The sequence below is a fragment of the Phragmites australis genome, chromosome 23 (genome assembly GCF_958298935.1).
Source record: "Phragmites australis chromosome 23, lpPhrAust1.1, whole genome shotgun sequence".
Taxonomy (NCBI): Eukaryota; Viridiplantae; Streptophyta; class Magnoliopsida; order Poales; family Poaceae; genus Phragmites; species Phragmites australis.
In genome coordinates this window covers 21,855,204-21,877,727 of record NC_084943.1, presented here as the reverse complement: position 1 = coordinate 21,877,727, position 22,524 = coordinate 21,855,204, and the positions used below count along the sequence as shown (strand labels likewise).

Below are 22,524 nucleotides of genomic sequence, written 5' to 3'. Positions count from 1 at the left end.
AGTCGCTTTCAAAGATGTCCCTAAATGGTCGGCCTTTGGTACTTTTAAATGTGATGCCAGGGTGGGTTGTCTTCCCATAGGTCGAGTTTTTTTTTACATACATGCATACATGTAGCTGAGCATCTGTGACATAGAAAGAGAGAAATAATCAGACAGGCCGGAGCAACCAATGGTGTGACCCTTGGATGCACCAAATGCCAGGGAGATGATATGCCTTGCCTGCACTTTCGGGAGATGCATGCATCCTCCCCCTGCTGCTTTCTTGACGGATTGTTCAGATCAAATTCATCCGTCCCCATGATGCTGACGGGTAGCTAGGCCTCCTCGCTGCGGGGTAATATGCTGTTGTTAGGCGCAAGTGCTGTCAATATCTTGACCCTCTTTCCTCGTCAGTTTAAGCTTTTAGGCGGATTACTTGAAACTCAACAAACGTGTCATTGGGCAGTATATGCCGTCCAAAAGCAGAGAAGACAACAAGATCAAATCAGTGTGTGCTTAATAATCCTCAGAAAAGGCTTGTGCCAGCCAGATCAAACCACCTTTCAGGTAACGGAAAGAAAAGAGAAATAAAAAAAGAGGACCTAATAATTCTCAGAAAAGGCTAGTGCCAGCAAGATCAGGGCAAGGCCCAAGCTTTTGCTGCAAATAGGCAATACAATGATACATGAACAGATGAACAGTCCTCAGATCTATCTGAACAGGATCGAATTAAGATCAAATCTGAAATGCTGTGCAACAGTTCAGAGCTTAGATTTTTTTTTTTGGGGGGGGGGGGGGGGGGACCTGCATCCTCTATGTGGTAATACTCACAAGCACACTTCCAGAGTTGCAGTCTTGAAGAAAGGAAGAGGGCATATGTGCCCCCAGCCTATTGCGGATAGATAGACATATCGATAAGACTATGTGTCAAAGCATCGTCAGGCAATGCAAAGCAACTGAAGAAGTTGCCACTTCCACAAGGGAACATTCTTCCAGAATAAGTCGCATACTATTACAAGAGATATTTATGCTCTACGAAAGTTTTTTTTGGCGATTTGTCGAAACATACTCCGCGAAGATCAATCTGTCAAGAACCAACTGCGAGATGCTCTATAATCTGAGCATTTTTCTGGTTTTCTTTTGTGCTGGCTACTGGCATTGGATAGAGCCATGCTTTAGAGTTTAGACCATCACAGAAATACACTGCTAGACACATGCATGCACTAGATGAGTGGTAAATATATATTTTTTCAGATAATAAAGCAAACAGAAACAGGATCATCAAACACGGGTGTCCCTGCATACTGACGAAGTGCATGCAGGATGCATGCATCAGCTCAACTCTGGTCACCATTTCTGCAGACAGGGGGCCCCATGCATCTGAATGGATCCATGAACTCAGCACAAGGCTGTACAGATATGGCAGCGTTGATGGATGATGAACCCACAGAAATGATTGGCAAGGCTCCTCTTTTGTTGGAAATTGGAAAAGACATGATATGATGTCCACTTTTCTTTCTAAAAAATCATAGCAACCACTTTTACTGGAGGTTGCTTCTCAGATTTAGCATCATATAGAAAATGATTTGTTCAATTTGTATATAGCTTATAAGCCAGGTGATCTGTCTCCTACATAAACCATGACAACCATTTGGGTGAAGGAGATTATATGCCCTTGTATGATGGCCAATCTTTATACTAATTCAGATTCTTTTTCTTAGCTGAATTAGCCTCAGTTTCTGAAGGGACAAGGACCCTAATTTTATCATAAATAAAAGTGCACCAGATATAAACATGTTGACATGTTCAGAGAATTCGTTCTTTGTCAGTCAAATCATTTAGGAAGTGAGAAAAAAACCTGATAATGACATAGTAATCGTGGGGAAGGTCGTCTCTTGCTTCTCCCGACCCCCTTTGTTACCACCGCGGCGACACGAGGGTGACCAAGCCCCGCCGTCAAACACCCTCAAAGTCAAGGCTGGCTCGACCGCTACCGCCTATGCCTGCCGGTGATGGCCGCGGAGGCGATGGTGGCCAACGGTTAGCGCCAAGAGGCTGCCCCATGCGGTTCGTTTTCATTCTCCATCGCTACTCTTTCTCCTCTCTCCCCTATTGGTAGTCGACTAGATCTGCAAACTGCGGGTTAGATCTGGGAGGTGATGGCCGGTTCCAGTTGGATCTGATGTCGATGATGGCGTGGAGGTTGCCCGAAGCTCCTTGGAGTGCAGCGGGATGTTCCTGCACCCTCACGCACTGGTGGCCTACCGGCAACCAAATCAAGTGCCTCCTCGCATGGATCTAGAGCATGCAGCCTTGTGTGGTAGCCCTCGTGCTCTTCTCACGTCGGATCCAGAAACTTAGTCTCGTGTGGCGTGGTTGAGGAAGCGATAACAACGCAACGATGTCATGGGCGACGTGGCAAGGGCCATCTCTATGGCGACATCGTGCTCGTCCAGCCAGGTTTCAGCATAGCGCTAGCATGGAATGGCGGCGCAGCGTCTGCGGGGCATTTCCGTCAGCCACCGGTGCTCGTCGTCGTTGTTGACGACGTTGCTGAGATTCTCTCGACCACGTGGCACTCACCCTATCGCAACGTCTCGGTGCTGATTGGGCTCCTCCCCTTGCTGATCTGTTTTCTCCCTCCAGATCCAGCCTGTGGGGAGCCCAATGGATGTTGGTGGTGGGCGGCATGTGTGCGTGGTGTCGATCGCTGCTCCTTTGGTAGCGTGGCCTCGGCGGTGGCATTTGTTCTCGCCGTCGCCTATGAAGAAGGCCCAGAGGTGCCCTTGTTGTTGTGCTGTCATCTTGCCCCCATTGTGTTCCAGACCTCGCTAAGGGTTGTTGATGTTTCTAGGGACCCCAACCCTCGTTGTTGTGTCCTGCTGAGTACAAGTCATCTCCGTCGCCCTGTATTGGCCGACTGAAGTGCTGTTGCGTGCCTTTGACAACAATATGCTGCTGCTCTGATGCCCGAATTCACCACCGTGCTCTAGCTCATGATGCTCATGAGGCTGCCGATGTTGCTACTCTGCTGCCCAGCTCATGCTGATGTGTTCCTCCTTCGCCCACCACGTTTCATGTTGCCCTCAGTCCCCCAGTGACATGGTGGCTCCTTCCCTTGTTGGATTTGCATCTTCTTTCTCTCTGATCCGGCCCACGGGGGAGCCTCGTGACGTGGGGTGGCTTTGTGGTGACATGTGCTTGTGGTGGCTATGACGTTGGGCGGAGGTTGGGTGTTGCGGGCGAAAGCCTTGCCCGAAGTTTGGCCTAGCTAACAATGGCGACGCCCTCGGGCGCCACTTCCTCCTTGGAGGCGTTTGTCGAGGGTGCTCCGCCCTGCTTTCTTCACTACCGGATCTTTTAGGTGAAAATCATGTCCGTGCCTGGACGGGCGATGGCGACTCTTGGGGCGTTGTATCTGAAAGTGCATCTAGGCCCCCTAAGTGGGTTTTGGCTTATTGATGACAAAACGATTAAGGAACTAACATGCTTATCTAAGTTATGAACAGGTTTAAGCATCAGTTGTAAAGATAAGTGACGTTTGACGCCTGTCGAAACAAATGGAGAATCAACGAAGAGTACTCAATAGGATTTAAATTCTTTTATTTTTGAAATTGAGTCTAGGATAGCCGCTCTATTAAGAGGGTTGCATTTGATTGCTTGGTTAGTGTCTCAATGCTCAAGATATCCCTTAGAACCAACTAGTTGAGAGACACAATCACTCACGGACACCGAGTTTATTCTAGAAAAAATTCACTGAGTCCGGATACTCCGGTGTTCACCGGATACTCCGGTATTCAGTATTTAGTCCGGAGTCTCCGAGGTAGACTCCGAGAGAGAGTCTCGGTTATGGTTTATTTTTATTTGGAAAAAGACCAGAGTCTCCGAGGGAGACTCCGCTAGAGAGTCTCGGTTAAGGTGTTTATTTTAATTAAAAAGGACCGGAGTCTCCGGTGTTCACCGGATACTCCGGTAAGTGCTTTAGTGTTAACCGGAGTCTCCGAGGGAGACTCCGGCAGAGACTCTCGGTTAGCTTTTAATCTTTTTGATAAAAAGAAAAGAGAGACCGGAGTCTCCGGTGTGCACCGGATACTTCGGTACCTGGAGAGGCCGGAGGGTCTGGCTAGTCTCCGGACTTAACGTTTTTGGAAGCCCTGTCAGGACCAGAGACTCCGGTGTTCACCGGAGACTCCGGTAATTTAATAGAACTGTAACGACTAGTTCTGACAAGTTCTGTGACTGTTCTGACGCCATTTTTGGATTTAGGGCCGGATACTCCGGTGTACGCCGGATACTCCGGTCAGTTCTGACAAAACAGTAACAGCTAGTTTTTGAGAGAGGGCTATAAATGCTCCCACACCCCATGGCATTTAGGGCTTGCTGTTGCTGGTGAACTTTAGACCTCTTGAGCACTTTAAGAGCATTCAAAGACCCTCCAACCACCTCTAGTGCAAAGTTTACAAATTTTTAGAGAGTTTGTGTTTGGAGAGGGTTCAAGCCACTTGAGCATTGAGTTCTTCATCGAGCATTCGCTACGATCATTTCTCTTGAAGCTTTGTGCTTCTAGACGGCAAGGCGTCGCCCGTAGAGCACCTAAAACTTGTGGAGTGCCACGGAAAGTTTGTAAACATCTTCGAATTGAGTAAGAATTTCTAGCTTGATCTTGGTGGTCGCTAGAAGAGGATAGGGTTGGAAAAGACCCGGCTCTTTGTGAGCTCCTCAACGGAGACGTAGGCACTTCTTTGTGAGGTGGCCGAACTCCGGGATAATCTCTCGTGTTCGTATTTGTGCTATTTGCTTTATTGTGTGAATTGTGTGATTTGTCATACAAATTGCTCTAGTGATCATCTTGCTAATGTTAAGTGTTATTCTAGCTCTGTGATATCCAGTAGACCTAGTTTCAACCTTAGATTCTAGCTATTAGCTTTAATTCGTAGTTGTTCTAAAAATTCCCGTATAGACCGGAGACTCCGGACTAAACCGGATACTCCGGACCATACCGGAGTATCCGACCTTCACCGGAGCATCCGACAGATTTAATCCGCTGTTTTAGTTTTAATTTTCAGAAAAGCCTATTCACCCCCCCCCCCTCTAGGCACTTTCAGTATCATCCCTAGAGGTGTCGCTTTGGAGGATCCCACACCGTGTGGAGTCGGAGCTGCTGTGTCAAGGTGTCCGATGAGCTTGGTAACGATGACACGTGGTGGATATGGATGGGGACACGAGGTCATCAAGTCAGAGGCCGAGGTCTATTATGGGAAGTCGGAGCTGTTTGGTCGTAGTTTGCAAAGAGCTTGGCAACGATAACCTGTTGGCGGACTCCGTGCGTGTTGTTTCCAGGTGTAGTGTTGTTTAGCTTTTGTTTGTTAGGGTGCTCGTGTTGTTGGGTTTCTTTCCAATTGGCCTTGAATCAACATAGCAGTTGTTAAGATTTTTTAGCCTAGTTTTCCTCATAAACAAGGTCAGTTTTTTTTTATAATAACAAAGCACAGTAATTGGGAATTGTCCTATCGGTAGTGTATTATAATACAATTTAGTTTACATCAATCCGAACTGGTACATCAACAATTGCTACACATTCATGGTGTTTCGAGAAAGAAAAAAAAAAGAATCAATACATAGTGAGAAAGAATTTCATGACTTGCGACGAATCTCAATCACCGATCAAATTACATTGCCTGTCAAACGGGGAAAAAAGATCAGTAAAGGGATTCAACTAATCTCAGATTTCCCTATGATCAATCAGATATCGATCTCGATCAAGTCTCAACCAGACAGCATCAGAACTATTACCAACTACCCAAACATATCGATCGCCAATCAGCTGGTCGTACCCTTGATCTCAGCCTTGCTACAGTTTTCTGCAAAATTTGCGGGAAAGGAGAGAGAAACGTCGATTAAGAGGTTCGTAATTGCATTTAAGACGAAGAAATACAGAGCTCTGTGATGGAGCTATCCAAGGATCTACAAGAGATATATGGTCGGTGAGTTCTTGAGTTTGACACGGATGGATGCAATGCATGTAGCCGAGTGTGAGCAGGAAAGTATTTTCGAGCATAAAGGACCGGACAACGATAGAGCACATTATCTTCTCCGATGTAAAAACTTTCTTGTTCGCTTGCAAAAAGCAATAAAATTTGTTCAGTTCGGCCGCAAGATCTACCGTAGTTCCCCGTTGAAAAAAAAAGCCATTCTCTTCTCCTGTTTCATCAATTTTTTCTTTGGTATCGGACTTTCAAAATGATCATTTGGTAGGAGCAAAACGAGATTATCAATGGTTTTGAGAAGAATCTTTGCACGAAACTTTAACCGAGGAAAGAATATGAAATCTGATAGCAGGATCTCCTAAGTCTAGCACAGAGATTTCAATTTTATTTTATATTTTTTTTGTTTGCTGGTGAAAAGACCAAAATTTACGAAATTTTATAAAAAAAAATCGGTCAATTTTTATCCTCTGCTACGTAGATCTCACGTATCATTTAAGTCATTTTTTATCCGCTGATCAGTGGAGATAGACCCATAACCCACCCCCACCACATACATGGAGGGGTTCTCTAGTTTAATCCGGCAAGCGGGACAGGTAGGGCTTAGATAACGAGCTAGCTCAGTTTATTTAGATTTGGCTCGTTTAATATAATAAGTAGAAAAGTTAGTTTGATTTAGCTCGTAGGAATTCTCACCATTCTCGTGGAACTCGAGCTATTTAACGTGAAATTTATATGTTCCAAAACGGTTTTTGTTCCACGACAGGACAGTTGCATACCGTATTTTTTGTGCAGAGTGCCGTCAGAAGGAAATGTCCTTGCGATCGCCGCCGGCAGGCTGCTGCCCGACACGACGGGCGGCGGCAGCGCCGGGTTCTGCTGCTGGTAGAAGCTCATCCCCTGCAGGTAATGCTGCTGAAATCTCTCAGCAAACAGCAGAGACATGCACGCATGCGCGCTCAACTAAAACTGTAAATGGATGGTACCATGGGGGACGGCGGCTGCAGGTGGTCGACGGCGAAGCAGTGCGCGTAGGGGTCAGCCACCGGCATGTGGCCGACCGGGGGGATCTGCACGGCCGGCGGCGCCATGTACGGCATCCGGGGCATGGAGGCCACGTTGGGAGGCCCCACCATCCGCTGCATGCACTGGTGCAGCCCCGCCGGAAACATCACCGGGCCCGCCGCCGCCATGCCGCCGCCCATCCACATCATCTGCAGCTGGAGCTGCAGAGACTTGAGGTACTCGATCGCCTCGTCCAGCATCGACGCCTTGTCCGTCTGAGGAATCGACGCAAGAATACATGAGATGAGATCGCCATTGCAAAGAAATGGGACGAGAACTGCCCTGCAAGTTTGCAATTTTGGTGATTACTTTGTTGCAGTGAGGTATGAGCTCCTGCAGGGCCTTCATCTTCTCGTTGATTCTGTCCCTTCTCCTCTGTATCGAATTCATGCAGATTAGCAATGGCGGCCAGAAAAGAAAGAAGGAAAAAATCTACGGCCCGTTTGGAACGCGGGAGAAGTGTAGGCAAGAGGAGCTGAAGGTAGCTAGTGAGGGTTCTTGCAAGGGACCTACCCGCTCCGAGAGGTTGTGGACTTCGGCAGCGCGCCGTCGCTTGGCCGTCGTCAGCTTCTGCGCCGGCTCGCACGTCACGGCGGCGGACTCGAACTCCACATCCTGCATTGCGGCTGTGTCATTGATCGATCCAGTCGTGTGATTGTGCTGCGACGATGTCGCGATCAATAGTGAGTGTACCTCGGTCTCTGTGGCGTCGCGCTGCTTCCGCTTGCCGCTCCGGTGGGCGGCGGATCCGGGAAGCCCGGTTTTGGCGGCGCATGACCTCGGCTGCATCGATGACGAGGTCACCGTCGCCGCGTCGCGGGACCTGGCATCGGTTTTCCCGCTCCCCGGCGGCGGTGCACCGTCGCCCTGTGCGCGGGCGCGCGCGGCGCGGGGCGTCTGCACATGGTTGCTCCCGCAGAAGCTCGACCCGATCGTCAGCATGGACGACTCGCCGGCCTCCGTCGCCGCCGTACACTCGCCGACGGACATATTTGCCACGGCACCGTCCGAGACGCAGCCGTCTCCCAAGGTCGCCTTCTCCCGCGGCGCGTGCCCGGGCATCGGCGGCGGCATCAGCGTGCTCTGGGGCGCGGTCACCGCGGCCACACCCCCGCACTCCTCCTCCTTGCTGACCTTGCACGCCCTGCCGGCGTTGGCCGGCGTCTCGCCGAAGAGCTCCGAGAACAGGTCCCTCTCGAGCGGGTCCTCCACAGGGTACTGGAACCACGCCGCCGCCTCGTCGTCCTGCACCCCCAGAGCCGTCGCCGTGGTCGCCGCCCTCTCGGGCCTCGGCGGCTTCCGCGGCGCCTGGCTCTGCATGACCACTTGGCCATTACACCACAGCAGCTCGATGAGCCCGTCGTCCTCTCCGCTGCAACAACATATCACAGAATCAACATCGGCCATGAATCTTTTTTCGGACGTCCAAGAAACCGAGAGAGAACAGAGAAACCAAGTGGATGATCAGAACGAACCCCAATGGCGCGAAGGCGTCTCCCATGTTGCTGCTCCAATCAGGGACGAACTGGTTCATGGCTCAGATCACCACCACGGCGAGCATCACACAGCACACTCGATCGCTGCAAGGAGAAGCAGAGAAATTCTGTCTTATTTCTAGCTGCAAGAATAAGAGCCTGGACTCCGAGGTGCAGAGAGAGTGATCGAACATGCAAACGACTGTTATTTTATGCCCTTTTGTATGAACATACAGTGGCAATTTAATTTTAAGTCTCGCAGAAATTCAATTTGCAAAGTAAGGGCCATGAGTGCAGTAGTTGTACAATCTACAAAGCCTATTGATCCGCAGTAACTGAAGCTCTGAACCTGCATAGCGAGGCACCTGGACTCCTGGAGCTGAGCAGCGATAAAATCAACAGGAAAGGACAGGAAAAATATTACCTTTTTTTCTCAAATAAGAATCACAAATCAGGGAGGAGGAGCATTTGAAGGATTCATTGAAGCATGAAATTGACAGGGGAGGAAGGAGAACTGAACACTGACAAATTCAGGCTTGGCCCGTTAAAATGTGTGGATGAGAGGGAAACCTCTAGCACAGGTAGAATAGCATATCCATTTTGACTTGTGCAGACAGAACAAACAAACAAAAAAATGAAAATACAGGGAAAAGAATATGAGAGGTAGGTAGACAGATAGACAAAGTACAGAAGAATCAAGAACCTGCCTATTTAGCTGCTGCTGAATTTTGCTGCAGCTCGTAATTATCTGTAGAGCCTCTCTCTCTCTCTCTCTCTCTCTCTCTCTCTCTCTCTCTCTCTCTCTCTCTCTCTCGTGTGGGTGTGAGCCGAGTAGAAGAAGTTGAAGAGGGTGGGGAAGAGCTAGGAGCTTGCAAGTTGCAATTGGGCAAGCACAGCACACTGGCCTTTTAACGAGGCATTGGTGCAGAAACAGTGGCAGTGCTGCGAGTGAACGAACAGGATTCCTCCGGGGGGAGAAGGGTAGACTGGAGAGCGACGGGGAATGGTTATCGCGTAGGCATTATACACCCCAGTTCACTTTCCACAAGCGGACCAACCTGCCAAGAAACATATATACTCATCCTAGCTATAATTTTGCCAAATCGTGCTTGTCTGCGGATGCAGGTGTGGCTGGCGCACGCTTAGAACCACACTCGGTTCTGCACCAATCAGATAACTGTTCTCGAAGAAAAAAAGAAACCTCTTATATTACAAAGGTTTGGGAATATTATACCAGATCTCTTTCTTCTCTTAATAATACATGGCAATCCTGTTGCCGTTGTTTTTAGGAAAAAAATTAGAAAGTTTTTTTTTATTTTTGACATTATAAATATTACGGTTTTGAAATATACCACTACACTTTCGGTGTTTGAAAAGACGTCATTATAAATCTCTTGAAATTGGATCTATATCATTACGAATCTCTTGAAATTGAATCAATGTTATTACGAATCTCTTGAAATTGAATCAATGTTATTACGAAATATGCCTGGAGACTAAGGTAACGGTATGATCCAATTTCATTATATTTGTAATGGCATCTTTTCAAATACCGAAAATATAGTGGCATATTTGAAAACCGTGATATTTATAATAGCATAAATCTAAAACCCCCTATTACAAACAAGCAAAAGTGATACCTCCTCATGGAAAAGCCATGAGTAAGTGATAGCCTCTATCATTCCCCTTTTAAAAAAGGAGAAATATTCCAAAAATACCAAAACAGAAAAGGCTGCATGCATGCCAAGGGATCTCATGCCAAACTAGCTTTGCTCCCCCCCACATCAGCACAACAGTTGTGGCCTCAAAACAGATCCTTGGGATCCTGGCCACATATATTATTCTCCTTCTGGGGCCTCTCCTTGAAGTAGGCTGCATTCCCTGGCTTCAATTCTCACTCAGCCCATGAAATGAGAGGCAGGGAAGGCAGCTCCTCTCCCCTTTTGGTTTGAAGGCTACACTCTGAGGCCTTGAGGGTCCTTGTGGCTCACATCACTCCCCTGGCTAACCACCAATTTTCCCAGCATCATTAGCTCACTTAACTCCTGCATAATGACATAAAGTTGACAGCAGCAATTCTTTCAGAATCATGCGTGACAAGCTAGCCGGATGATGTTTTTAATTTGGATGAAAATGATTCAAATCAGATTATGTTAGTTGTTAGAGATGGAAACAGCCCAGTGGCTGCATACCCTTCCGAGTTCTGACACACCAGGTTCAAGGCTCGGGTGCTCATCTTCTTCTTCTTCTTCTTTGGCGTAACGCTAGAAAAATAGTTCTACCTAAGATTCTCTATCGGCCCTACGACGAGTTTTGAGTTTGAAGATGTGTGTCAGAAAATATTGATGCAGCTAATTGTGATGCAATGAGAGCATGATCGAAATTTATTGTGTTTGCTAGTCCTCAAGATTCTTTCTTGATCTTCTTGTCATTTTTATGTGGATCATCAGAAAAAGAATCATCAGCTCTTATCTGCAGGTAGACAAAAATAGGGCTTGGTGACTTCATTGGAAGTAACCCTGTTACTCCAACATGGATAAATTGGTCATCTGTTATTGGTGTCCAGTTTTGGCCCAAAAAAGAAGAAGAAAAAGATTAAATCACACCTTTTGATGGTGCTGACCATTGAGCGCTTGATCAATCACATGCTCGCAGGCTTGAATAATTTGCTACGAAATTCCTAGGAGTGCAGATGTCAGGGCTCAGCAAGATTCAAGTGTAGCAGTCAGAACTCAAAGGAGTACAAAAGGCACTAAATTATGTGAAAAGAAGGTTGATTCCCTCTCTAAATAAACCCTGTTTAGAACATCTGAATTTGATGAGAATTTCAGGTCATATTTGGAACACATGACTTATTTCGGAAGAATGTGGAACACGTGAATTTCATAGGAACTTCAACTTGCCCTTTTCCCTTCGTAACTCCTTGGTTTCAAACAGGGTCTTCGATGTCTTAAGATATTTTCCAAGCAAGCACTAAGAAAATGGAATATTTATATCACTGAAGTTATACGAGAGTAATTTTTCTCCGATGAACTTCATAGAAGAGTAATTATTTTTTCAAGAAACACTAGCATAACTCGTACACACATACACACACTTACACCGCTACGCGCACGTACTCACACAGCGCTTGTTGAAGACCGAAGATGCAGATCTTAGAGATTGATGAAGACATCACATGTGTCTCGCTATCGACAGAAAAACTATCTACCATTGAAAGAAAATTCTGCATTGGTAAGATATAAAAGGAGCAAACATGTGTTTTGATCTCTGCCTCCCTGGTGGGTAAGGAGTAAAACACCTCCACCAACCATGCAGGCCTAGGCTTTGTTCTTAGAAGAGTGATCAATTTGAACAGACAACAATTTTTCTCTCTTCACTGATTAATACAAACATTTTTCCTGAAACACCTCAACTTGCAAAAAGTACAAAGTTGTTCAAAAAGAAGGTTCATTCATTCGTATAACCCATCCATCAATCAATTAGTATACTAAGCTAATTACTTAATTATCTTATTTAGCCATCCACACAACCACGAGTTAGTTGTGATGATCAATATTCCCTAAGAAGACGCCCCACTTGTGCTCGCCGACCTGCACGACGCCGGCGGCCGGCACGTCCATGGTCTCCCCCTCCGCCGCCTTTCCGCCGCTGGCGATGGTCGGGACCCCGCGCTCAGCCGGCCCTCCCGTCGTCTCGCCGCCGCCCAGGGGGGACGGCAGCCTCGGCCTGACTTGCAATCGATTGAACAGCGACTCCCACAGGCTAAGCTGCTCCTACCGCGTCATGCCGATGTACGGAGGCACGAGCGCCGGCAGGCCCCCCGGCGCGACGAACGCGGATGACGCTCCCGCCAGCCACGGCATGGACGGCTGCCGAGAACAACGGTGGGAACCGCAGCCCCACTCGCCGCCGGTTTCGTCAATGACATCGGCATCGGCATAGGCAGCCGCTTCCCCCACGCCGATGACCTCGTCGCTGCCTCCCCACTTGACGCTCTCTGGTGCCTCCGCTGCCGCCACGTCAAGCACCGCCTTCGTCCTCTCCTCAGCCGCCTCAGCGGCCTCGCCGTGGCCCCGTACCTTCCTTCGTGCGCAACGACCAAGCAGAACGTCGCGACGACGAGGGCAATGGGGCGATGGTGGTGGTCATTACCGATCAATGGGTTCTTGGCACGACGCCCGGTCGACGTCGCCGGCGTGGTTGCTACATGGCAGAGAGCACTCTCAAGACCATACGTTGTCACATCCAGTTTTCAAGAGAATAAACCAGATGTATTCCATATATATGTTAGGATCAAATTTTCATATATGCAGTGATATCATCAGTGATAATATAACTGTGTCATTAAATAACGATAATATTTATTACAAAAGGACCTGCTAAAAGAAAATACTAAGATAGTTTTCAGCGGCAGCATGACTTCCATCTATCCACAGACTAAAGTCTGGGGAAGCATCAGCCTATAACATGGTCTTCGAAAACTTCGCCTTCTAAGCAGCATCCAAAAGTTGGAAGAAGACAAGCGTGAATATATAGAGTACCCAGCAAGTGTGGAAAAATATGACATGTAGGCTTTAAGATAAGAAAGAGTTTGACTCGAGTTGACTGCAACTATGCTAAACTAATCTAGGACTCAACAGACATAGCAACCTATTTACTAGGTGATGACTCCAACATTAAAGGAGACAACTCATCGGATTCAATCCGACTATCAGACTCACTAGATATCCCATATCCGGCTACCGACTCATCGGGGTTCCACCACCCGACTACTCAAAACCAACCATTCAAGATCCCCACTAATTATGAAGAAATCCAAGCCCGCTCTTAACCGTGAGCACGGCTGATCGATTAGTTTTATACTATGCAGAGTTTGCACACTTTACCCATGAGTCGTGATTCCCGTTTTGCTTTACACTTCCGGGGTGTAGAGTCGGTGTCTCACTACAAGGCCTTTACAAAGCGCCTCCAAATCTGTATACACCCACTAAGGTTTCACCGCTAACAGGGATTTCATCCACTGCAAAGACCTCCTCTTATGCCACTTAACCGTCCACTGGTGTATACAGAATATGAAGGACATCTAATTATTTGGCTAGGCCGTACTCATATAAGCCTCGTGGTTGCGTTGTTATGCCGGGTAACAGGCTTCACAAACCGGTACTTAGGATCCCCCACAAGAACAACCACAGACATGCTATTCAGCACCACTCAAACTAATAATCCAATTAGGATCTCTATACCATGTTACTACAAGATTACCATACCCAAATTCTTTTTGTATAAACATTAGTGCAGATTAATCTTTACCCCTACCATAATAGCACTAGCACATATACCCTTTATTTCCCATGACTCATCAACGTCGACAAGGAATGTCAAACAAAATCTAGTAAAACCATAAGCATGGGATTCCATATTAAAAAAGCATGCATCTAGAAAAATAAAAGCTACATTGTCCTACAATAGGGTTAAAGTGATCAAAGACACTTACCTTCGAATGCGGATTGATCAAATTCCTCAAACATCTGGTCCTGCAAGCTCACACACTACTCGTCTCCTAAAGCAATCGCACACACCAGAAATAAACAAATACAACATATAAGAACAGTACACAAAATAGCAGCAATGCACTATAAAAAGGTTACTAATGGATAGTACACGCTGCTACGATCGCGGGAGCGCAAGAATCGCCTAAATCGGAGCTCGTATGAAAAATTTGTGATGGTTTTAATCTATAGGGGCTTTTCTGAAAAAGTACAAGGGCTAAATTGCAAAAATAGAAAGATCCAGGGAACTATATGTAAAATTCAGGGACCTATTTGTAATTATACAAAAGTTTAGGGGCTAAATGTAAAATATAGTACTACCATGGGCATATTTATGAAAACTAAAAGGTTTGGGGGTCTAAATGTAAAATTACCTAATTTCAGAGAATAAGGGAATTATTTTTGTGCTGAAAAACCTATTTATTGCGTCAGCAAGCTTACTGGGCTCGGGTGAGCTGGCGTGGCGGCTTACGCGGCTACTGACTCAGCTCAGGAGCTGACGTGGCACCTACGGGGTTGCTGACTGGGACGGTGGACCGGTGCTGTGGACTGAGTCCACTGGTCCATGGTAGACCGAATGGGTATGGGTTTGGTCGATCTAATCTGGGCCGTCGGTGGAAGATCTAACGGCTCACGGCTGTTGGGGAGGTTTAACGGCTGGCGACGACAGAAGGACGGCGGCGCCGCCTCGAGTTTCGTCGGAGCATAGTCGAAAGAACGCGAAAACGAGCTACGGTCTACCAAATGCGACGGGAAAATGTACAATCGAACGAGATGATGATGGGGATTCTCACCGAGGGTCTTTCGACGGCCGGAGAGGTCTCTGCGGTGGTCGGCGACGGAGAAATACGGCGGCGGAGGTCGAAGCTCGATGGGATCTTGGCTACAGCGGCGAAGGAGTGAAATTGACGGGCAAGGAAGCTTCCACGGGGTCCTGCGGTGCCGAACAGACGATCAATTTGGCCGTGGGATGCATCGGTTAAGGCTGTCGATGGCGAGATGGTGGCAGGACTTTATCGGCGCTAGGCGGGAAGGCCCGTGCGGCGGTAGAACGTCGACGATAAGCGGTGAAACGGGGTCCCCGTGCTTCGGCAAAGCTGAAGGCAGGATCGGGTGCGCCGGGGAGGGCTCGGACGTGACGCAGGAGTGCTCGGCAAGCTCGGCGACCGCAATGGCGACTCAGTGACTGGTGAGGGAGTGCAGGGTGGGGGGCGCGAGGGCTGCGGGCGCATCTTAATGCACAGAATGCGTGCGTGACGTTGCGGGGAACGTGGGCGCGAGGGCTGGACGTGTGCCGACGAATTCGGGCGAGCTGCACGGCGGTTGCGGACGCGAGCGTGGGCGGAAGAAAATGCTGACAATCGGGGCCCGGCTGTCAAAGAAAGAGAGGGGAAGATGAGGTGGGCTACATTGAAGAATTAGGCTAAGCCAGCACTAAAAACGGACGTCACATATATATAGGAAGACGTGGCGCGGTTTCCGTAGGGGTTTGTAGCACGTGCCAGGGGAAGTGCACGCTCGCCTCCTAGCAGCTCCTTGTTTGACCGTTGACCGGTGCTTCGTTGACCAATCTGAAGTCTCTCTCTCTCAAGGTTGGCTATGGTTCAGCAAGGCCATGCAATGTTCATGTGTCTTTCATTTCAGTAATTTGCAAGCTTACTGTCGAGAGTGACTTTTGGCAACATACATGGGCACGTTGCAACCCAAGTTTATCGACGAGTGCAGCTAAAGAGATTGGAGAGGTGGGTGAAGTGGATCTTGTCCATCTCTCCGCCTACCTATACAAGGAAAAGAACCCTATTGTTCTCTCTCATTATACATCAACAGGGAAACCACATGTCAATATGAGTCTCCCAGTCTTCATGTATGCAACTCAGGCTGAAGTAACATGTACCTTTCAGTCTACTGATCATCATTCACTCATTCAGCAGTGGCCACAAACTACAGGATATATTATATAATCATCTAGTGTCATGCACTGTTAAATTGCTGAACAGTCACGATACCTCAACAAGCACTATGTTACCAGGCATCATAACACACCAAAACTTTCTAGTTTTGCTGTTTGAATTACATGTAGAGCTTTGAAGGAAACAAAATTGCTACGATCAGTAGATTGACGATACCTAAGTCTCGCTACAAAATGGGCTTTAGATTTGCCCAGTGTCCTCAACGGTGTTCCCATCAGATCTTTCTGTAAACACGTACTTTGCGTAAACAATCAGCCTCGAATATCCTCAATGGCGCTCCCATCAGATCTTTAGGAGCAGCCTCTGGACATTAGATCTATTACCTTCATAACGTTACGTTGAAGTGAGTTTCCTCATGAACCGCCACTTGCAGCCGGCAAGTATTCCATTGTCTGACAAGACAAAACTCCGGTGCTTCTCACTCGTTTCGAACTGCTCTCTTCTCCAGCAATGATGACAAGAATGTGGAACATAATTTTGTGAGAGGTGGAAGAACATGAGAAGATCCACTGAATATAGTCTCCCAAGGCCTATCTGAAGGAATAAATGGGATATCTGAGACCTCTTTCGTGGACTCCAGCTTTGGAAGCTCTCCATAAATTGACGCGTACCCAATTAGTGCTGAAACAACAGACAATAGCTTGAGTGCTTTTGCAACATGTTCTAAAGTAGAAAGGAAATGGGAGAAAACAGCCATTTTTAACTAGGCACAAAGCAAACATTTTCCAAAAAACAGTTTCTGAAAGGCATGACATATAAAAATATATATATGCTGCATTGCTGCTATATCGTGTGTGTACCATATAACCATCATTCAACTAGTAATAGCAAGCGCAGTTGAGACAAAAAGGTGAATAAGATGTGCTTACTGATAAAAGAATGCATGTCAGAATAATGTAACAAAACAATACAATAAACTCACCAGGTTCTTCAGCTTTAATCTTTTTGCCTGTGCTCTTGCTAATCACCAACTCTTCATCCTTCCGGGGATCAAAGATGACATATTCATGAGAACCATTTACATAAACCAGCGACAGTGCCTCTCCATCTCTCGAACCAGTAGTGTTTGCATCCAAAGAGATATCACTCTTCACAAAAGAAATGCTGCCACCCCTTGCCTTGAAAAAACAAATTGAGATCAACCAAAGTTATACATCACTAACAGGCACTAATCCATTGTCCTTAAAACAGGTAGATACATGCAGCAGGAAACAAATCAACAAAAATTTTATTAGAGAACCAAAAGAATAAGAAACTAAACACACCGTGTGCTATCTCACAATACAAGTAGAAAACAAGTAGAAAACATAGAATCTTAAAAAGGGCCAAGAACAAAAATCAGTTCCTTAATGTAAATACCATACTCTAAAACAAGTTGATATAATAACTCAGCTGGTATACCTTCTTTACCGACCACGAGGCAACAGGGTTTGGATTTTCTGCATCAAAAAGTAATATTACCCCATTTTGCTCTGGCAGTGTTCCTCCATCAGGACAGCTCAGAAGAGCAAGAATCGCAAATTCACCCCCATCAGGCGAACAGCATGCAGCTGTAAAAAGCAAATACAAGTATGAGAATTAGATCAAATGTGCTCGCTCATTGACCAGAAATTAGTTTCACAACCCCAACTGTCTGACAACACTTTAAAGTGTTAATACAAAACACCAAGCTAGAGATGAGTACTACTGTAATAACAACATTCATATGTGAAGGCAGTTGAAATGAGTTACTAGAATTTCATTTGGCAGCCTTGAGGCTGGCCAGATTCATCTTGATTATCATGCTGGAACTAAATTAAACACCAAAGATGCAACAACTAATGCAACAAAGTTGCCAGATTAATCTCAATGTGCCTCTGCAGGCATGACTAAGCGACTTGATCCATATCCAAGCATCAGAACTACAAACGCATCATAAGAAGAGGTAGAGCAATACATCATCTGCTAGAAACTATTTCGACTTTGCAAAATCCTGATAAAATAAATTGTGCTGGTAACGTAGTTTTGTACCTTCTGCAAAAATTCTGTAAGACCATTGCATGGAAAGACTTGAAACATTCCATACAGCAACCTGTGGTTGTGAACTCTGACATATAGACATCAAAAACGCCGATGTCCCAACGAAAGACAGATTTGTAATTGGCTGCAAATTCAATAGGTGACCATATCAAACTGTTATTTTAATGTACAGTGGGAAAAAGCAAAAAAAAACACAAGCTGAGGAATAATCAGATACCGATAGTGTTTCTGCGATGACGCCAACAAGCGCATTATTATCAGGATCCCACAATGTGATGACACTCTCAGCTGCAACTGCAAGAACAGATCCATCGGCTGAGAAGGCTGCCGCTGTCATAGGTTTCTTCCTGAAAAAAATCAATTGTTCAGAATATCATCTGCCTCACCAATAAAATAATAATGATGGCAGCCTCTTCGTGTGATTATACTTATACAGTAGGTGCTAACCATAAAGATGCTTATGACTACTTTTTCACCATTATTAATACATATTGTTCAAAAGTAAACAGAGTCAACTCACTTGTATGAACCAACTGATTGGCATCTCCAACCAGAATAATTTCTTTCATCACTTGATTGTGAAGAAATACTTTGGACCCAAACCTACAGAACAAAAAAAAATAACACTTATGAAATAAGGAAACAGGACAACCTCGCAAAACTAACAGACATGCACACCTTGAAGTTACCACCAAAAGAAGAGCTAACAGCCATGTTTCTTCCTGGGCGGAAAGCAACAGCAGAAACCCCAGCATCACTGTATGTAAAATTAAATATAAAAATCAGGACAAATAATTTCAATTTATATTTATCAGCAACATTATAAACATGGACCAACCTGTGAGGCTCATAAATGACAGTGGACAAAAAATAATGTCCAGCACTGGACCCATGATTCCAAAACTTCAGTGTAACAAGGCCACCTAATTCTTCTTCAGGAAGCTTGACATCCACAGTGCACATCAAATTGCCATCGATGGACAGTGAAACTAAGGAAATGTACATCTGTAGTAGAAGAAAAAAATGAAACATTTCAAATGTCGAGGACAAATTCTGAATACCAAACAAGAACGATAAATTATTCAAGCATCAATGGAAACTCGTACAAAATTATTTATGCAGCAACAGCCCAATTTTTCTTTTTTTGGGATTAGGATAGTGAGTATGTCAACTATATCTAGCATAAAACTAAGTGATAAAAATTGTAAAGCAGAATATTTAGTGATACAAAATGTTTGGCGCATAATAAAGATATAGTAGGAATAAAGAGAAGAAAAAAGGAATCAAAACAGAAGGTAAAGAGAAGACAGAAGAAGATACATGACTAAAAGAGTGCACACGAAAAGGAACATGGCATCTTACCGTTATATCATCAACAGGCTGAAAATTCCTCTCACATACTTGCACCTGAAGAGGTTAACAATACTGGGATTACTTTCAGTGAAATGTTCATCATGCTAATCAGTGAAATGTTCATCATGCTAATCAGTGAAATGTTCATCATGCTAAGCAACCATCGATTAATATACTGCCAAGCGGAGGACTGAATAAAACATGGCAGCTTCCTCTGATAGGTTGATTGGCTTACCTCCGAAACATCGGTGTTCTCGAGCAAATTGTAGAACTGTATGCAGTAATCTTCCGTTGGTATCGCAACAAGTCTATTAGTGTAATCAAATCCATACACAACCCGATGAGATCCATCCCACTTTGGGGAAGCAATGGGTAGCTAAAGAGATAAACACAGAAAAGATAGTCATGAATATAAACTAAAATAATCAGGAAGATGGAAACCAGAAAACAGCAATGCTATTTAATGGCACAAATTCTTAAAGGGCAGAACTGCATATTTTGATGTCACAAACCTTAATTCCAGCAATAGATTTCATCACCTCCATATTAGGCATTCTTAGAAGATAGACTTGGTTGTTTGTACATGACACCTGGAATACCAACAAAAACAAGCAAAAGTTTGGCAAATGAAACAGAACATGCCAAACATTATAGCTTAAACACAGCCATGAGTGACTTAATCAGTCCTACATCAGAATTCAGAAATGATATCAGCCAAGCTTTCCTCATAACACTGTTATTAAGAGCAAGTTCAGCGACAATACAAAGTTTCATTTTCTGTAATAAAACTATCGTACATAAGAGAACAAGGAATGATATAACAGATTATGAGATCACAAGGCATGACCACATAACAAACTTGCTGATGTATTTCATTATAGATTCTATGACCTACTGAGACATCTGATAACCTTAGTTTCAAACTGTTATTTTGATCCTTACTGATTAGTGAAACAGCTTCGTGTAAGGCTGAGACATGAAGCATAGTACGAAAGTAAAAAACTAAACTTCTGTTTACCAACATAGTATGTAGAGTTCTGACATGCTGGAGTAACAGATCTTTATAAATCAACACAATAACTTGCTCTGTACAGCAAAAGGTATTGGGTTCCTGGAAACACAACAGAGGATGGTTTAAGAGGTTAAAGAAGGATACTTACACAGGAAATGGAAGAGTCTGGAGAATCTACAAAGAACAAAAGAGGAGACCCCAGACGTGGTTTATATCTTCTCTTTCCAGTATCTAGTTGCCATACAACAATAACTCCCTCCAAACCACCTATGAAATAGAAAGTTTTCATTGAGAATTAAACAACGGACCATCATAACAGGTCTGACAGGAAAATACTTAATTAAAAAATGATGTGGACAAAAGGTAAATGCATTAGTAACCCAAACCTGAGAACAAGTGCGCTCCATCAGAAGAAAAATTGAGAAACCTCACTCTGCTTGAATGCCAATGCAATGTTGTGCAAGTATCTGCATCATCATCACCCCTTACACCATCCCTTCCTTCATCCACTTTCAATTTTGCACCGCTTTCTCCAGAGAACTTTGCATTTCCAAAACCTCTCCAAATCAAGATCCGCCCTGTTACATCACCACCAGCCACAATTCTCTCGCTTGGATGGAAAGCCAAAGTAGTCAAGTTTTTGGTGTGGCGAAGCTTAATCTTCCTTATCCTATCAGGCTTGAAATCTTTTGTTGGTACACTCCATATATGGAGCTTTCTTTTATTTGTAATGCCCAATAATTCCCCAGAACTACTTGCAACAATCTTTTCCGGTTTACGGGTCTGTTTGGATAAGGGCAAATAATGAAACGAAGTAAAATTTACACATTCAAAAATTGTCAACAGCAACACATCTTCAACAAAATCTGTCTTTTCTAATTGAAAATTTTATTACTTCCAAATTAATGCCGAGATTACAGACAAACTTCACAGCCATATGAGTGCTTACCTACATTCCTAGCATGACCATATGAACAAAGTATATTAAATCCTAAGATATACTCAGATGGGAGACAGACAGAAAATTAACTATAACAAGAGAAGGTGTAAGGCCAGAAAACCTCACCTCAGCCAGGAGCCCACCCACTTGACGCCCCTTCGTCAGGTCATAAATCCTCATCTGCCCACGCAGTGCTTTTGCTTCATTAGCCGGCTTGCTCATATCTTCCACAGAGATGAACGCAAACGGAGTCGACACCACGGCTCCTTTCGACGACCTGTATATGTTAGGAACCACCTGCACTCGAAAAGAATTAAAACACAAGCACGACACATTGGCGTAGTTTATTTCGAATTCGAAGAAACGAAGCCCACACACAGCTTAACCAGAGCAACGAAATCGAGTAAGCAGCTTGAGCTTACCATGGAGTGGACGGGGAGGCCGACCTGGACCTTCCGAACCGCCTCCGCCGCCACGAAATCCCAGTAGATGAGCACCCCGTCGAGCCCCGCCGTCCAGCAGTAGCTCGCGAGCTTGGCCGCCGCGCTGGCCTGCGCCGGCGCCGCCACCACCACCACAGAGGTGACGTCCCCCTCGTGCCCCTCCAGCTCCGAAACCTGCAACAACACCGACCACGGAGGTCACAAACCACCACCAATTCATCAAACGAAGACGGCGGCGCGGGGGGGGGGGGGGGGGCTTACCACAATAGCTGTGGCGGTGCTGAAGACGGAGACAGTGCGGCCGGAGCATACGAGAAGGAGGCGGCCATCGGCGGAGAAGGCCGGTGGCGCGGAGACGTAGCTCTGACCGCCAGTGATCATGGCGGCGGCGGCGAGGGGGCTCTAGGGTTTTGGGGGTCGGAGTGGGAATGGGGCAGACCAGACGGCGCTGGAGCACTAGGGTTTTGGGCCATGCGAGGCGAAGGGTGGGTTTTGAGCGGGTTGCCGGGTCCACGGCCGGGTTACCGGGTCTAGATCCGCTTCCAGTTTTGGGCTTTTAGGGTGGCAAGTGACTTCATAGCCCGGCGTTGTCTGCGTCTGCCGATGGGCCGGGCTGGGCCGGACCAGATCTGTATATGCGCATGGCGTGGAGTAACCAGTTCACAAATGACCATGCAAATTAAGCATAACTCAGGTCCTTACGGTAAAACCTCCTCATCTAGGTTCGAGTCA

At 45.9% G+C, this 22,524-nt stretch overlaps 2 protein-coding genes across 9 annotated transcripts; both read right to left on the bottom strand.

The window, feature by feature from the left end:
- Positions 1-5,471: 5,471 nt before the first annotated feature.
- LOC133906471 (transcription factor PHYTOCHROME INTERACTING FACTOR-LIKE 13-like) lies at positions 5,472-9,515 on the bottom strand. Of its 8 annotated transcripts, none has more exons than XM_062348392.1 (8): positions 8,928-9,181; positions 8,504-8,608; positions 7,542-8,400; positions 7,338-7,403; positions 6,950-7,243; positions 6,743-6,875; positions 5,773-5,840; positions 5,472-5,657 (listed from the first exon to the last, which is right to left on the bottom strand). In XM_062348392.1, exons 2-7 carry the CDS (start codon positions 8,560-8,562, stop codon positions 5,800-5,802), a joined length of 1,452 nt encoding a protein of 483 aa, XP_062204376.1. In that variant the 5' UTR covers positions 8,563-8,608; positions 8,928-9,181; the 3' UTR covers positions 5,472-5,657; positions 5,773-5,799. The 8 variants fall into 8 exon arrangements, with proteins under 8 accessions (XP_062204376.1, XP_062204379.1, XP_062204375.1 ...); XM_062348395.1 differs by having other exon boundaries at positions 5,472-5,840; positions 7,542-7,643; positions 7,722-8,400; positions 8,928-9,178; XM_062348391.1 differs by lacking the exon at positions 8,928-9,181 and adding an exon at positions 9,207-9,515 and having other exon boundaries at positions 5,472-5,840.
- Positions 9,516-15,986: 6,471 nt separating this feature from the next.
- Positions 15,987-22,259, bottom strand: LOC133906224 (uncharacterized). The gene is made up of 16 exons (XM_062348052.1): positions 22,054-22,259; positions 21,772-21,966; positions 21,476-21,646; positions 20,796-21,192; positions 20,558-20,676; positions 19,910-19,987; positions 19,633-19,773; positions 19,407-19,451; positions 18,883-19,049; positions 18,723-18,801; positions 18,565-18,647; positions 18,262-18,391; positions 18,036-18,168; positions 17,427-17,575; positions 16,948-17,143; positions 15,987-16,646 (listed from the first exon to the last, which is right to left on the bottom strand). Exons 1-16 carry the CDS (start codon positions 22,171-22,173, stop codon positions 16,444-16,446), a joined length of 2,406 nt encoding a protein of 801 aa, XP_062204036.1. The 5' UTR covers positions 22,174-22,259; the 3' UTR covers positions 15,987-16,443.
- Positions 22,260-22,524: the final 265 nt, after the last annotated feature.

Coding starts and splice junctions, on each gene's coding strand:
- LOC133906471 (XM_062348391.1), bottom strand. CDS start 8,562: ATGAACCAGTTCGTCCCTGATTGGAGCAGCAACATGGGAGACGCCTTC. Junction 7,404..7,541: donor TCCACAACCTCTCGGAGCGG/GTAGGTCCCTTG, acceptor AATTCGATACAG/AGGAGAAGGGACAGAATCAA. Junction 6,876..6,949: donor TGCAGCCGCCGTCCCCCATG/GTACCATCCATT, acceptor AGATTTCAGCAG/CATTACCTGCAGGGGATGAG.
- LOC133906224 (XM_062348052.1), bottom strand. CDS start 22,173: ATGATCACTGGCGGTCAGAGCTACGTCTCCGCGCCACCGGCCTTCTCC. Junction 19,050..19,406: donor AGCCTGTTGATGATATAACG/GTAAGATGCCAT, acceptor CTTCTACTACAG/ATGTACATTTCCTTAGTTTC. Junction 18,392..18,564: donor CAATCAGTTGGTTCATACAA/GTGAGTTGACTC, acceptor GATTTTTTTCAG/GAAGAAACCTATGACAGCGG.